Source organism: Ornithodoros turicata, chromosome 5 (assembly GCF_037126465.1).
Source record: "Ornithodoros turicata isolate Travis chromosome 5, ASM3712646v1, whole genome shotgun sequence".
Lineage (NCBI taxonomy): Eukaryota > Metazoa > Arthropoda > Arachnida > Ixodida > Argasidae > Ornithodoros > Ornithodoros turicata.
Genome location: NC_088205.1, coordinates 72,829,241 through 72,845,711, shown reverse-complemented (window position 1 = coordinate 72,845,711; position 16,471 = coordinate 72,829,241). Strand labels below are relative to the sequence as shown.

Here is a 16,471-nt window from a genome sequence, read left to right as displayed (position 1 = left end):
GTTATCTAAAGTACCGCTGATGCTGCGACCAACAAAGACTACCTGCCTTTCCAGGGGAGCACCGGAGCATCATTGCGCAGTCCGTGCTTTTGCAATGAGCGGCACTACGATGCTACGGTGCTAACGCGCTTCCAGGAACGCGCACCAGGTCAGCGAGCGCGTGGTACCGCAAGTGCTGCACATTCCGAACCAAAGGAGTTCAACCTTGGATTCGCACTCATGGTCATGGTGGTGATGGAACTGCTTGCGTAGACGGCCACGCTCAGGCGGACAACTTCACGGCTAGCTATCGCAGGTTGGATCGTGCGTCCTGGGCCGACTTCACAGGGAACTATGCCGACATTATTTCTATTGAAGCATCTGAGTAAAACACACAGACAGCACAGCCGGCGCCCGGATTCACCCCAGTCTCGGTGTTGAATGACATCATCCTAACCACTAGGCCACGGTAATGTCCACAGCCTCCCGGTAATCAACCAATGTGCATGTGAAGCACGTAGAACATGATGCCAGCCTACCAGAGCAATCTAGCGATAGGCAAACAGATAACTGAAAGCGGATGAAACAAGTACCCTACACTTACCAACACAAGAGAGCAACTTGCCAATGAAATCTGCTGAACGCTCGATTAGCACACATGATAATCAATCAACACGCATATGAAGCACGGTAGAAGATATAGATAGAGTGTGCCAGCCAGCCAGAGCAATCTAGCGATAGGCAAACAGGTAACTGAAAGCCAGAAGAAGCAAGTACCCTACACTTACCAACATCCGAGAGCAACCTGCAAATGAAATCTGCTGAACGCTCGATTAGCACACATGAAAACCAGCCAACACACACATCCCAAGCAGCAAAATGTACTGAAAGTCGAGTGCAACAGGGGTGGACGGGTAGGCGGAAGGCCTTGAACAGACTCCTGAAACTAAAGAACATTGATAATACACATACCGCCCACCCCTGTTGCACTCGACTTTCAGTACATTGTGCTGCTTGGGTAGAGAACATTGATAAGACACATACCGTCCACCCCTAATGCACTCGACTTCCAGTACATTGTGCTGCTTGGGATGAAACACGGTCAAAGATACAGATAAAAAGTACCAGCCAGACAGAGCCATCTAGCGATAGGTAAAATTGTAATTGAAAGCATGATGAAGCAAGTATAGCCTTACGTACGTTACACTTACCAGCATCCGAGAGCAACTTGCAGACGAAACGTGCTGAACGCTCAATGAGCACACGTGACAATCAAAGAGTGCACACAGGAAATACAGTAACATATAAACATGCATAAAACTTGCGGACAGCCAGACCAATCGTAATATAACCAGAAAATGTAAGAGCCAGCGTGCGCATATAAACATCCAGAATAACACTGCGCCTGTAGTGATGAGCGGGGCATCGAAGCAAGCTGTAGCAGTAACCGAGGAGGCATGAAAGGTGAGTGGTATCCCGAGTCGACTTCGCGCGGAAGTGTCTGCAAAGAAAGAGTAGCAGATTTTGGGAGGGATGCATTTAGAAGCCATTTAGCGACGTCTCAGATCGAGATAAATACTAAGGTATGCATGGTAGACGAAAGAAGAAGGAAGAAAAAAGCCTTTGGAACGAAAGCTTCCGCGACACAAGAAATCAATACAAGAGGCTGCAATCTGAAAGCGCTGCAAGATGTAAGTGATTGGGATATCACGTAAACAACGGCGTACCCAGGGGGGGGAGGAGTTTCGGTGGGATAACCCCCCGCCCTCCGCAATCGTACATTTGGTAGTGCATTTGATAAAGGGAAGCGAGTTGAAATTCCCCTGCTCCGCGTAAAATATCCATATAACCCGCCCCGAAATATTTTTTCTGGCTACGTCACTGCATGTGAAAAAAACAACAACAAACAAAAAAAAAAAAAAAAACTCAAACGGGCTTCTGGAGGTGAAGACAGGGCGTACTTTTCAGGGCGTCCTGGAAGACTAGCAGATCGCGGCGCATGTTTCGTTGAAACGACGACGTGTGTAACATGCACACTCAAGCCAGTGACTTCGCTAATCTTGAAGAAATCCTTGGGGGAGGAACTGACAGAAAAAGTGATATTGAGGGTGGCGTACGCGTGACTGTTTTGCTGTCTGCTCATGCATTGATCATATTTAGTTAATCGTGTCAACGTGGCATTTTTTCTTCATTTCGATATCCGACGTCTGCTATTACGGTATAATTCTGGAAAAGTAGCGCGTATAACGAGATTTAGCCGAGGGGAGACTTCATTTGGGGACGACAGGCACACACGAGCCTCCATCGCTGAAATAAACAACAAATGAGAAGACTACTGTGTGCCGGGTTTGTCTGAAACAACAGTACTAGTGGAATGATTCATGCGACGTCGCATTAGCAGCGGCAAGAATGAACTCAGGGTCGTGTATTCTATAACAAAAATAACTCTATTATCACGCAGCATGCACCCTGCATGGTTTCCAGGGACATTTATGTTGTTACTTCCAAACATACGTGCTATACGGCATGACTATCGCGAGTAAAGGTATCGGGGCTGAAAACTGCTGGGAATTGACCTTAACTGTCATGGCGTCTCTCGTCGTCGCTGCATGAAAGTGTAGGTCTAGCGGGTGTTCCTGCCCTATATTTTGCGGACCGCTCGCTTGCCCTATCTTGAATATGTGTGATTTTCGCCCAACGATACCCCGTGCACACCTTCCACACCCCCTACGGACTGTCTGAGTAAGTTATGCTGTCGCTGTATGTCTGTGAAGGGCATTGGTCGGTTAAGACATTCTGAACAACAGTACTAGTGGAATGATTCATGCGACGTCGCATTAGTAGCGGCAAGAATGAACTCAGGGTCGTGTATTCTATAACAAAAATAACTCTATTATCACTATAATTTGTCCGGTCAATGTGGCAGCCATAATTGCAGTAAGTAAGTAATTACGAAACACCATCTCCTTGTCCTTCTGTTTGTACGGTGTTTTGTACACTAATCACCTTAATAATTTTAACAGAGTGTTTGTAATAATCTCATCTTTCCACTCTACCCGTATTCATCGTCATAAATTTCCAACACAGAGACTCATAACATAACCTTTGAAGACTCTACGAAACCTTTAGTCCATCGCGTTTGTCATAAATCAGGTATAGTTCCGCGCCCGTACATATATGCTTGTCTCGAAGTGACTACGCAGCAATGATAGGACAGAAGCTCACTTAGCAATGCGTCACGAACACCGCTGGTGCAAACTTTCCTCCGACATTTTCCGGGAGTGATGACTTCTTAAAAAAAAGAAAAAGATAAGAAAAAAATGTCTTCTCCAAAATTACCACCGTCGATTCGGAAGTACCTTCTGCAGTCATTTTGCGTGTTCGGAACCCACTATGATGACAACGGCTTGGTTTCTACACATATTGTTGACACATTTTGTATGTATTGTTGTGTATTGTATATAGTACACATTGTATTGTATATTGTATTGTTGACAGATATTGTACGTATTGTATGCCTCCATCTGAATGTGCCACGAGGAAATGCTTTCAAGGCACCACTGTTACGGACCATACAGTCATTGAGCATGTATCATGATGAAATACAGTAATTGCTGTCCTTCAAAGTCTCTACCGATGATTATTTTTCGCGAAGTGGACGGCGCGTGAAAGGCGTGGAAAATCCTCTTCAAGAATCTGACAAGAAAAGATGGCGTCTCTCAGCGGAAGGTTCTTTCTGACACAAAAAGTTTTCACGCATTTGCTTATATTGTATTTATGCAGTTCGCGGGCATATTTATTTGCTAGTTTGCATCTCATGAACCTATAAGACAACAGAAGAGAGAAAAACAAAACAAAACAACAACGCAGCATGCACCCTGCATCGTTTCCAGGGACATTTATGTTGTTACTTCCAAACATACGTGCCGTACGGCATGCTTTTCGCGAGTAAAGGTATCGGGGCTGAAAACTGCTGGGAATTGACCTTAACTGTCATGGCGTATCTCGTCGTCGCTGCATGAAAGTGTAGGTCTAGTGGGTGTTCCTGCCCTATATTTTGCTGACCGCTCGCCTGCCCAACGATACCCGTCCACACCTTCCACACCCCCTACGGACTGTCTGAGTAAGTTATGCTGTCGCTGTATGCCTATATGAAGGGCATTGGTCGGTTAAGACATTCTGACTGTTTCCTGCGACAGACGCGCAACACGGCTAGGGGTTGGGCGTGGCAGTAGTGTTTGTATGGCGATTTCCGTCTGACGTTGTACGTGTGTTTCACGCTATTTTGGCGTGTGCGCGATTAACACTTAAATATTCATGCCGCTACAAATTAAATGATGGCGAATAATGACCGCGTCTTTGTATTGCCCTTAAAACGAATAATCGAACGGCCGCGAAATCGACACAGGTAGTCCTTCAGATTTCTCTTTCGTTTTTCTGTTGCTATCCTCCGGATAACGACGGTTGGTCACGTGCACTACGACGCGGGAAAATTTAAATATTGCCCAAACAATCCCAGAAGCTTGGAAGAAAGCTTATATTCAATAATAATGAGGACATGTATGACAGTACTACCATTATAGTACGTGATAGTGTTGCTCATTTACATGCAAACGTACGCACGGGCATATTCTCAGGATTTTGGCATCGGGGGGAGGGGGGGAGGGGTCCCGTAGTTGCTGCTTTTCTGGGGGGGGGGGAGTTGCAAGATTTTGGTGGGGCGTTGGGGGGTGCTGGGAAAATCCCTGCCTGCGTAGACGACTCGCGACAGTATTAAGCATAAATAAAAAAACGCCACGTTCGCGCACAAAAAAAACAAGAAAGAAGAAGCAACAATAGCGAAGTCTAACGTATATAGTTGCAGCAGCAGAAATATGCGGTAAACCAAGAACAATTCGACCAGCTGACCTGGCTGTAATTTCACGTCTGTTCTCACAAGCAGGCACAAATCCCATAATGCAGTACGCGACAAACGCATCCCAAACCAGGAAACTGAACTTACAAAACGAAGAACGGTGGTTGACTAAAGTCAGCGGGTGCCGGTGACAGGCCTCGGAATTTCGGATCATTGCTTCGGCGTTCGGCGTCTTGAGTTTGGTTATAGAAGGAAAAGAGAAGAAAACGGAAGATATTGAATTCGTCACCTGACGAATTCTGCTACTCCCACAAAGGAAATGAAATGAATGAAAGGAAAAAGAATTTTTTTATTTAGCCTCTGCAGTATGGATGAAGATTAAGGACTAAATCGCGTGTCGTCAGACTCCTGCCGAATTTGTTTTATTGCGTTATCATTATATATGCGTATCTCACACTGTATTCTCCGACAATGTTGTTCCTCACCGTCACGCGAAAGTATCATAATATATCTGTTTCTATAGTCGTAACTGGACAAAAAAGTAGAGAACTCAGACTTAAGATAACAAAATAAAAAGTTTTACTCAGACGTTTCGTCCGTCATGCGACGGGCATCATCAGTGCCAAACTGGATGAGAGATCATACAACCGGTCGTCTCCCGGCTTTTGGAGTATTTTTGCTTCTATAGTCGTATTCAACTTAAGAAGGAAATGAAGTCTAGTCCGTCAGCTCTCAAAATATTACTGCGCCGCGGATAGGATGGCTGGACACGCTCCCTCGTTGCGCCAGGTGATGTAGTCCATCATACTCATTCTGTTTCCTCATTGGCTGTTAAGACTGGCCACGTGACACGGCAGCTGCGGCAGAAAGCGCGCTGTCCTACTGAGTGCGCATGGTGGCACTGTAGGGTTTCTCCTGGCGCCCTATTGCTTCCTCTTATCTCCAACGGCGTATTTAGTTGACTGACTGGATTTATAGTTTTGAGAAGTATGACGTCACGGAGTGCCCAATCTGCTCAGGCGTCTGGCAATATTGCTCCTCGAAGGTCGACTTCCGTCCCCTCAACACTACTACTGGCAGTCTTCCAATGTGGGCTGCAGGGCGGACCAGCGCGCTGTTGCAAATATAGACAGACGTTTGAGCTCCCCGTGACGTCCCCTGCTCTAGGCGATTCTGAATAGAGAGTTTTAGGGCATCGTACGCTATCACCGTTGCCTACGTAAGAGGTAGCGTTGATGGTTCAGCGCACGCGTAACACATAAAGAGAGCTTCTGCAGTGCGCAGAACCATCACGCTATCCATTACGTACGCAACGGCGATAGCGTACGATGCACTGAAACTCCCTAACGATTTGCGGGCGCATTCGAAAATTCATTAAATTTCGAGCAATGCTCACTGACGGCGACTGTCTGGGGTACTACTTTGAGCGACATTGATTTACATTATGGAATAAATTATTCTTTAGTCCGTACGTTGTTTCGCTCGATCAACACTGTTGGTTCTTGAAAGCGTCGTAAAACTGTTCCCGCAGGACATATTGGACCCTCGGAAAACACAACATGGACAGGAATGTTGACCTCGTCCAGCCAATGCTCCATTTCGCCATCGACGTCTACAAACAAGTGCAGAGCTCCGACACTTTCTTTTCGCCCTTCAGTATTGCAGCTGCACTGTCCATGACCCTGGCGGGAACACGAGGCAACACATCCAAGGAGATCGCCACTGCTCTGCACATAAAAGAAGACATTCACGAGGCTTTCTCCCAACTTCAGAAATCCTTGCAGGGTTGTGCGTGCGAACTTAACATCGCCAATCGCATCTACGGTGATCGAAAGTTGAACCCGCTGCGTGCATTTTGCGCTTTGCTGGAGGAGTATTACTCTACTACTATAGAAACTGTGGACTTTGGTGACGATGCCGCGCGCCAGAAGATCAACGCCTGGGTCGAACAGGTCACTAACGATAAGATCAAAGACCTCTTGGCACCAGGCACTGTGGATTCCTTTACCATGCTTGTTATAGTGAACGCCATATACTTTAAAGGTACCTGGCAGACGAGGTTTGAAGAACATGCGACCATCCCGATGGATTTTTACGAAACGTCTTCCACTACAAAGAAAGTGGACATGATGTTCCAGAAGGGAAACTTTAGGATGGGATATAACGAGGAACTGAAGGTGACCACCTTAGAACTACCTTACACCGGAGACAAGGCTTCTATGGTCATTCTGCTGCCGGATGAGATCGATGGCTTGAAATTCGTCCAAGAACGTCTGACAGTCGAAAATGTGACGTCCGCGTTACACGGCATGAGAATGGAACGAGACGTGGAATTGTTCTTGCCCAAATTTAAAGTAGAGCAGACAATGCAGCTGAAGAAGGTACTCATGGACTTGGGTGTCAAAGATCTGTTCAATTATTCGGCAGACCTGACGGGGATTACTGAGCGGAAAGAGGTAAAGTTTTCTGAAGCTGTGCACAGGGCATATGTTGATGTCAACGAAGAAGGTACTGAAGCAGCTGCGGCGACGGCCATGGTGATGTTTTACTGCATGTCGACTGCGATTTCTGTACCGAAGGTCTTTAAAGTGGACCATCCTTTCATGTTTTTCATTATGGCTCGAGATGTGGTACTGTTCTTTGGTTCCTTGGCCCACCCGGTCTAGATGACAGTCATATGACGGCAAATCGTCCATCATTCCGCCCACCGGCAACATAAGTTAAATAAAGCATGTATATATCTAAAGCATATATAAGCGTCCGATATTTGTTTTCCTTGTAATCTCATCCATTTCCAGTGTGAGAAACCGTTTCTAGACGCCAAAATGAATGCCTCGACAACGTGTCATTTCTGAGTCTGTGTGTCGTGATGCCCTCAAGACTTAAGGAACTACCGAAACGGCACGAGCAACGAATAGTCCGTCACAATATTAGGCGCGCATAGATTCTTCACCGCGCTCGTAGTGATATTTCTAGGGAAAGCTGTAGAATGCAAATAAATATGCTGATTCAATCACGTTCGATTGGTTTCTATTAATCTCCGCTGTGACAAATCTGCAGACAAAAGCTGACGTTTATTATTATTATTTTTCGCAAGACAACGAAATATCACGGCACAGTGTTTTGTCTTTTCTTTCTCATGGAAAGTCGAACTATTGCATCATAAGCTTCGACGAAAGTTTGTAGGAAATTATGTGTGTTTTTGAAGAGTGTCATACGCGTACATGACATATTGTTCTTTTACAAAGCAATCCGAATAGAATCTTCTATGCAGTGGTGCCAGGAGGTGGTGATTGGTTTCGGGGCTTCTACTCCCACCTCACTCGAACCCGTACCTTTCATAACGCACTTGGGAAAGAGAAAACGGAATTGAAATCCTCCTCCCAGTGTAAAATTCCATAGAACCCCTCCCAAAATGTTGTTCTGGTTGCGCCACTGCTCCAAGGTCATTTCTGGAGGGCTCGCATGTGGTATTATTAAGTATGAAGAATGAAAGAACAGACAACGTTAGAGTACAAGAGAGAAAAGAAGAAAAAAAAAACCTCCACAGCGAAGTTTGCTTTGTTTAAAGTATGAAGTAAACCAGTACTCCATAACAGTTCGACCAGTTTAACAAGAGCTGGGTGCGGTAGTTCATTAGAACATTCTGACATGTGCCTTCAGGAATGCAGGCCTAATGTGCGAACAATAAGCATTACGCATTTCATTTTGAAGCAATAGATCTGCCATTTCATCTCTTCTCAAATGCAAGCATAAAAACCGTGATGCGCGATACGCGTCGAAGACACTAAAAGGTGACCATAGAAAATTTTAAACTCAGTGAAGAGAATAAAGCGTGGGAATTGTTGTCTTTGATCGATCGATATTTCTGGACACAATTTGAATGCAATGTCGAGGCTAAGGTACCACTACTAAAAACTTTTATTTACTTGATTTAGTTGTTTCCGCAGGTCGTCTTGTACACCCGCAATACACGACATGGGCACGAAGGTAGACCTCGTCCAGCCACTACTCCATTTCGCCATCGACGTCTACAAACAAGTGCAGAGATCCGACACTTTCTTTTCGCCCTTCAGTATCGCAGCTGCACTGTCCATGACCCTACCGGGAACACGAGGCAACACAGCCAAGGAGATCGCCACTGCTCTGCACATAAAAGAAGACATTCACGAGGCTTTCTCCCAACTTCAGAAATCCTTGCAGGGATGTGCGTGCGAACTTAACATCGCCAATCGCATCTACAGTGATCGAAAGTTGAACCCGGTGCGTGCATTTTGCGCTTTGTTGGAGGAATATTACTCTACTACTCTAGGAACTGTGGACTTTGGTGAGGACGACGCACGTCAGAAGATCAATGCTTGGGTCGAACAGGTCACTAACGACAAGATCAAAGACCTCTTGGCACCAGACACTGTGGATTCCTCTACCATGCTTGTCATAGTGAACGCCGTATACTTTAAAGGTGCCTGGGAGAAGACGTTCCCACCATATCAGACCGAACCGATGGATTTTTACGAAACGTCTTCCACTACAAAGAAAGTGGACATGATGTTCCAGAAAAAAAATTTTAGGATGGGATATAACGAGGAACTGAAGGTGACCACTTTAGAACTACCTTACACCGGAGACGAGGCTTCTATGGTCATTCTGCTGCCGGATGAGATCGAGGGCTTGAAATTCGCCCAAGACCGTCTGACAGTCGAAAATCTAGCGTCCGCGTTACACGATATGAGAATGGAACGAGAGGTGGAATTGTTTTTGCCCAAATTTAAAATAGAGCAGACAATGGGGCTGAAGAAGGTACTCATGGATTTGGGTGTCAAAGACATGTTCAGCGATTCGGCAGATCTCACGGGGATTACTGAGCGGAAGGGAGTAAAGTTCTCTGACGCCGTGCACAAGGCGTACGTTGATGTCAACGAAGAAGGCACTGAGGCGGCTGCGGCAACAGCTTTTGTTATGAATTTGGGTTGCTGCTTGGGAGCTGAGGTTCCTAAACCGAAGGTTTTCAAAGTGGACCATCCTTTTATGTTTTTCATTCTGGCTCGAGATGTGGTCCTCTTCTTTGGTTCCTTGACCCACCCGGTATAGATGACAGTCATGATTCCTCGATGATTCCGCCGGCCGGTGACATAAGCGTCCGATGTCTGTTTAGCTTGAAGATGTCGACCATTTGAAGTGTGAGAAACCATTTCTAGACGCCAAAATGAGTTCCTCGACAGCGTGTCATTTCTGAGTCTGTGTGTGTTGTGATGCCCTTTGAGTTGAGGATGTACCGAAATGGCACGAGCAACCAATATTTTGTCGCAATATTAACCGCGCTCATGGCGATACTGCTGTAGAGAAAGTTGCAGAGTGCAAATAAACATGCTGATTCAATCACGTTTCGTTGGTTTCTATTAATCTCCGCGGGGTCAGGCGTTGTCAAATCTGCAGACAAAATGGAAGGGTTTTTTCTATTTTTTTTCTTTTTCAGAAGACAACAAAGCTCGCACCGCATTGTGTTGTCTCGTCTTTTTCTGAATGCCGAACAGTACATCCTTTCACTAAAGCAAGCGCCACTGTGAGACGCAAAGGCTCATGGGAACTTAAAGCACCTCAAAGGGACGGTCTTGTACCCTTTGCCCCTCTCATGGAGTGTATCATTCGATTGCCCTTTGTTGAAAATGGAATACCGCAAATATACCCAACAAAACACGTCACGGTTACTAAATAACCGAATTAAATTGATTGCAGAGCATGCCGTGGTCTGTGTTGGCAACAACCCGAACTGCTACGTCGCCCTGCGGGAAAGCCCGTGATGGGATACAGAAGTCGTCTGCTTTTGCGCGCGCTGCACCTGCGTGAGCAGACGACTTTCAGAAGTGACTGGGGACCGCGGCAAGTCTCGTACATTTTCTTTCAGTTCTCGGGTGAAAAACGGACATTCTAAGAAGTGGCCCACATGGTGGTTAGAACAACTATGTTAACCTTCAGAGACAAGTTGCAGAACTACCCCACTCACGATTATCAGTTTTAACGAATGGCAGTTACCTGAAGTTGAAGCTGGAAATATATGAAGTATACGTAAGCACTTACTATCATGTATCACATAGCATTTCCCTTCAGATTCCGCTAGAAATAGGCGCCTTCAAAGATTAAGAGAGACAACCCTGTGCGCTTCCCTTCTCCCCAGTCACCCAATTTCCCTCTTTCGCCATCTGACTCTCGGCGGAGGGTTGTGTATTCTAGGCAAATATAACACGGGCACGATGTGAAACATCGTGTGAACATATTTATTTGTTCCTTTTTCTAGGGTGTTAGGTCATAGGTTCTGAGGTAGGTCTTGCATGCCCTCGGAAACTCGAGGTGGATGCTGGAAAAGGAAACACAGAATAAGATCCACCGTAAGGGAGGGGACAAAGGGTGGCACTGTTCCCATGATAGTAAGTGCTTACGTGTACTTCATATAATTTCATGCAGCTTCAACGTGTCGTGTAGTCTTTTTTGTTCCCTGTCTCCGGTTTTATCGTCGTTTTGCCATTGGCATGGTTTTCATGTTCTGTTCCTTTCTTGGCCACCTGATTAGAGGGCTTAGCCTGTCACACAGGACATTTAACCATTTTTCCACAATTCGTGATGCAGTAGACAGGGATACTCCAAACCGATATCCAAGGTCCTGGAGAGGAAGGTTAAGCCTCAACCGCATGAGGCATCACCAACTCCTCAAATTTTGACAGCACATTTAATTAGTTCTTTGTGTGCCACATGTGCCTCGACAATCTGAAAGACAGCTGCCAAGGTTTTAAAACTAGGCAGCCCGGTGTAGAGGAGAACTCTCGCATCATCCCATTCCAGACTGGTGAACGAAAATTTGTGTTTTGAAGGGGCGCTCCTGCACTTGTACAATTCTGCATTTAACCTGCGGATCTCAGCCTGCAGGTCATCATGAGTAACAGTGCCTAAGAAAGAAAAAGAAAAAAGGAGCAGGCTTATGTGCAAATTCCATATCCTGCAAAACATGGTATATGTGAACCAAAAGATATTCCTGCGATGCATAACTAAAATATAGTGGAGTTAATTTTTCATCAAATGTTATCCAGTCGCTTCTCTAACACCTGTGTTCAGGCGTTAACGAAGGCGGGAAAGACAGCTGGACGATGGACAGACAGCACAAGTGTTCTGTCATCCGGGTTTCGTTCCACACTTATGAACATGACGACCAGGGCGTGTCCATCCCAGACTTATGAGCACACCCACACCTGCGAGAACGTCTTCAACAACTGGAGGTACATCGAGTGAATCAGACGTTGGTGTCCTTGGTTCAATTTGCATGTCACGTCCCATGTGTGCGTCACTGCTGCCTTTTTTAGCTGAGAAAGTTGGTGACGTGATGCCGACAGCATGAATTACTTGCAAATTTTGATATTGTAAAAAGTATCTTACCTAGTGATTCAGCATTATCAGCATGTTGAATTGTTTCCTGGCCCCCTGAATGGCAAACAGCTGATGTTAAAAAAGTTGGAGAAGCAAAGTTTCTCCATGGAACAATCTGGCATGTCACACCACTGTGGAACTCCAGTCCCAACAGATCAATTCGAAGTACCTGGTTGTTCCTGTGGCAGCTGCCCAGATGGATGTAGCAGTACGTCACATACGCTGGCACCTTAAAAGAAGCATTGGAATAATAAACACACCTGCAACCTTGAAGCGGTTTCTATCGGGCCCAGTTTGGCGTGGAATGCGATCTTCTAACAGACGGCGTTAGCCTGGGACAAGCATGAACATACTCTGACTAGCCTTCTTTTGGGTGCATACACGACTATAACGCGCTCCATGTTTTTCGGATGGCGACGAGCCGTATCCGAGGTGCAGACTTAGGGCCCAATCGGGATTGCAATCATCAAACAATTGTGCAGGAGAGCCACTGCACAAAAAAGAAACGCGCGTTACGTAGTGCTGCGTTACGTTCTATTACTTCCCACAAAAGAATATTCGCTCACCTGATAAAATGTCGAGAGCACACTTTGTATTTGACGAGATTTTCACGATCCAGGTCTTTTCTCCGTATCCTGGAGACCCACAACGCTCTTCGCTTAGTTGAAAGCTCCCGCGTCTTCTCACACTCCCTATGTCTTACCGTCGGTATTTTGAAAAACCGTAGGTCCTTCACGGTACGCTCAAGTTTCCGCTGTTTTGTGTGGGACCGGGTGGAACATCCAAATATTGCACAGAACGCCATAGCTATTCCCGACCACGCAATTCCACCGCACCCACACAACGGAGGCAATGCAACAATATGGCGCGCGCACCGGATCCAACCTTCCCAGGAGTCTTAGAGCGCGTGGCGCACGTGCTCCCTATAGCTCCCTATAGCAACGATGACGTAGCAATGGGGTTGACTGTTGCCGTGTGTGCGACTTCAACCCCTATGAATACGTTAACTTCAAGTTTTAGCAGCCCTTGATCTCGGTTCAAAGTTGAGCAGCGTTATATATATGTCAACGTAGCCAAGAAGGAGAGAGAGAGAGAATACCTGTTTATTTACAAACATTGGAGCTGAGTGACACCCATGAGGGGTCCGCTGCTCCATTTCTTGAAAGCGTTTTAATAACGCATGAATAAAATATACATACAGAACAGAAACACATGCGACAACACATGTGTGCAACTACTGTACGAATAATTATATAAAGCTTTTAACTCGTTAATTAATTGTTGTCGGGAAAATGCGAGACAACAGAGTAGGAGGCAACCATTACTTGAATTCACCACCTTAAACAAAAATTCTGAAACTAGTAGGTACTGTGATATCTAGATCGCCAAAAATTTGGTATGCAAATGAGCCGAAACCAGAACTACGAACTTCTCGAGATTAAGCTCGAGATTAAGCGAGACATCGCTTCGGATTATCTGGGATGAAAAGCGGTCTTTCTGGCCATCAGATTATCGCCTACTCCAATCAGCTCCGTCGCTAAGGAACACGTGGCCCTCCGATGGCGAACACCCATTATACAGCTCGAGAAGTGCCTGGTTTCATCTCATTTGCATTCCAAAGTTTGGCAATATATATCTCGTTTCAGCATGTTGTAAAAAAAAGGTGGATTTGAATAATGACTGGCTCCAATTCTCCTATCTGTCCCGAAAACATCTAATTGATAAATTAATTAATGATTAAAGGTATAATGAGATCTCCAGCAGTTACATACGCTTTCTGCCAGGACGTCCGCCTTGCCGCATGACCCACCTGTGGAATCCGCATCTAGGTAGCCCTCATAGTTTTATTACAAACAAATTGTAAAGCATAAAAAAGAACGCCCTGTATAATTACTAACTATTACACGAAAATTATTATTGTTCAAAGTCTGCAAAGACTGCACAAAATATGAATGTTGTATCCGCAAAACTTCACAGTTTCGGATTCTCCACGAGCAGTCGCGTCTCCGCTCTCTATCCCACTTTGGAAGACAGCCTGCGGCTGTGATGAGAGAAATCGGCGTTCGAGGAACAGTGTTGCCAGACGCATCGCGGGTTGACGTGTCGCAGACCCGCAACATCATATTTCTCGGAACTAGAAATTAATTTTATGATACTTCCTCGTCACGTGGAAAAACAATGTTGTCGGACAATACAGTGTGAAACATGTATATTGCAGTAGCATAAATTTGGTAATGTCCTGACGTCACGAAACTTAGTCCGTAGTTGTACTAGTTTAGACTTTCTTTCGCTCAACCAACATTGTATGCTGATAAGAAAACCTCGTGAAACTGTTTACGCAGGTAGTCCTGGACACTCGCAATATGGGCACGAAAGTGGACCTCGTCCAGCCAATGCTCCATTTCGCCATCGACGTGTACAAACAAGTGCAGAGCTCCGACACTTTCTTTTCGCCCTTCAGTATCGCAGCTGCACTGTCCATGACCCTTCCGGGAACACGAGGCAACACCGCTAAGCAGATCGCCACTGCTCTGCACATAAGAGAAGACATTCACGAGGCTTTCTCGCAGCTTCAGAAATCCTTGCAGGGTTGTGCGTGCGAACTTCACATCGCCAATCGCATCTACAGTAATCGAAGGTTGAACCCGCTGCGTGCATTTTGCGCTTTGCTGGAGGAGTATTACTCTACTACTATAGAAACTGTGGACTTTAGTGACGACGCCGTTCGTGAGAAGATCAATGCCTGGGTAGAACGGGTCACCCACGATAAGATCAAAGACCTCTTGGCACCAGGCACTCTGGATTCCTTTACCGTGCTTGTTATAGTGAACGCCATATACTTTAAAGGTGCCTGGAAGAAGATCTTCCCACCATATCAGACCAAACCGATGGATTTTTACGAAACGTCTTCCACTACAAAGAAAGTGGACATGATGTTCCAGAAGGGAAACTTTAGGATGGGATCTAACAAGGAACTGAAGGTGACCACTTTAGAACTACCTTACAGAGGGGACATGGCTTCTATGATCATTCTGCTGCCGGACGAGATCGATGGCTTGAAATTCGTTCAAGAACGTCTGACAGTCGAAAATCTGGCGTCCGTGTTACACGATATGAGAATGGAACGAGACGTGGAATTGTTTTTGCCCAAATTTAAGGTAGAGCAGACAATGGCGCTGAAGAAGGTACTCATGGACTTGGGTGTCAAAGACATGTTCGATGATTCGGCAGACCTGACGGGGATTACTGAGCGGAAGGAAGTAAAGTTCTCTCACGCCGTGCACAAGGCGTACGTTGATGTCAACGAAGAAGGTACTGAAGCAGCTGCGGCGACGGCCATGGTGATGTGTAACAGCATGTCGACTGCGGTTGCTGTGCCGAAGGTTTTTAAAGTGGACCATCCTTTCATGTTTTTCATTATGGCCCGAGATGTGGTCCTCTTCCTCGGTTCCCTTAGCCACCCGGTATAGATGACAGCCATATGACGGCAAATCATCGATCATTCCGCCGACCGGTGACATAAGCGTCCGATATCTGTTTGGCTTGTAGGTGCTAACCGCTTGAAGTGTGAGGAACCATTTCTTGACGCCAAAATGTATGCCTCGACAACGTGTCATTTCTGAGTCTATGTGGGTTGTGATGCCCTCAAGACCTGAGGAAATACCGAAATGGCACGAGCAACGAATACTTCGTCGCAATATTAGCCGCACAGATATTCTTCACCGCTCTCGATATCATGGCGATATCGCTATAGGGAAAGCTGCAGAATGCAAATAAACATTGTGATTCAATCACGTTCTGTTGGTCTCTGTCAATCTCCGCGGGGTCATGCGTTGTCAGATCTGCAGACAAAAGGAACGTTTTTTTTTTTTTTGAAGCCAACAAAGCTCGCACCGTATTGTGTTGTTTTGCCAACTGTATGGAACAATACACCTCGTATTGGCAACTGTAGGATGGGACAAGCGTTACGCTTCAAAAATAAAGCGCCACCTGTGGCACGCAAGGGATCATGGGAACATAGAGTGTCATAAAGCTTCGGCCAAAGGCGGAGGTAGAAGAAGAACAACAACATTCCCGGTATGCGCAGCAGAAGGCGTCAGCCGGGGTAAACCATAAACGAAGCAAACGACGAAGCAGTGCACATGCCGCTTTGCGCCGCACGCTTGGTTGCGCGCGCATGTTTGTAAAATCGTCTATTGCATCATAAGCTTTGATCAAAGC

At 45.9% G+C, this 16,471-nt stretch overlaps 1 protein-coding gene across 13 annotated transcripts; it reads left to right on the top strand.

The window, feature by feature from the left end:
* Positions 1-1,425: 1,425 nt before the first annotated feature.
* On the top strand, positions 1,426-16,044 carry LOC135394743 (leukocyte elastase inhibitor-like). 13 transcript variants are annotated; one of them, XM_064625654.1, is made up of 4 exons: positions 3,884-4,102; positions 10,571-10,714; positions 11,942-12,102; positions 14,593-16,044. In XM_064625654.1, the coding sequence occupies exon 4, from the start codon at positions 14,614-14,616 to the stop codon at positions 15,718-15,720; it is 1,107 nt and encodes a 368-aa protein (XP_064481724.1). In that variant the 5' UTR covers positions 3,884-4,102; positions 10,571-10,714; positions 11,942-12,102; positions 14,593-14,613; the 3' UTR covers positions 15,721-16,044. The 13 variants fall into 13 exon arrangements, with proteins under 13 accessions (XP_064481727.1, XP_064481728.1, XP_064481717.1 ...); XM_064625653.1 differs by having other exon boundaries at positions 11,917-12,102; XM_064625655.1 differs by lacking the exons at positions 3,884-4,102; positions 11,942-12,102 and adding an exon at positions 2,641-2,721.
* Positions 16,045-16,471: the final 427 nt, after the last annotated feature.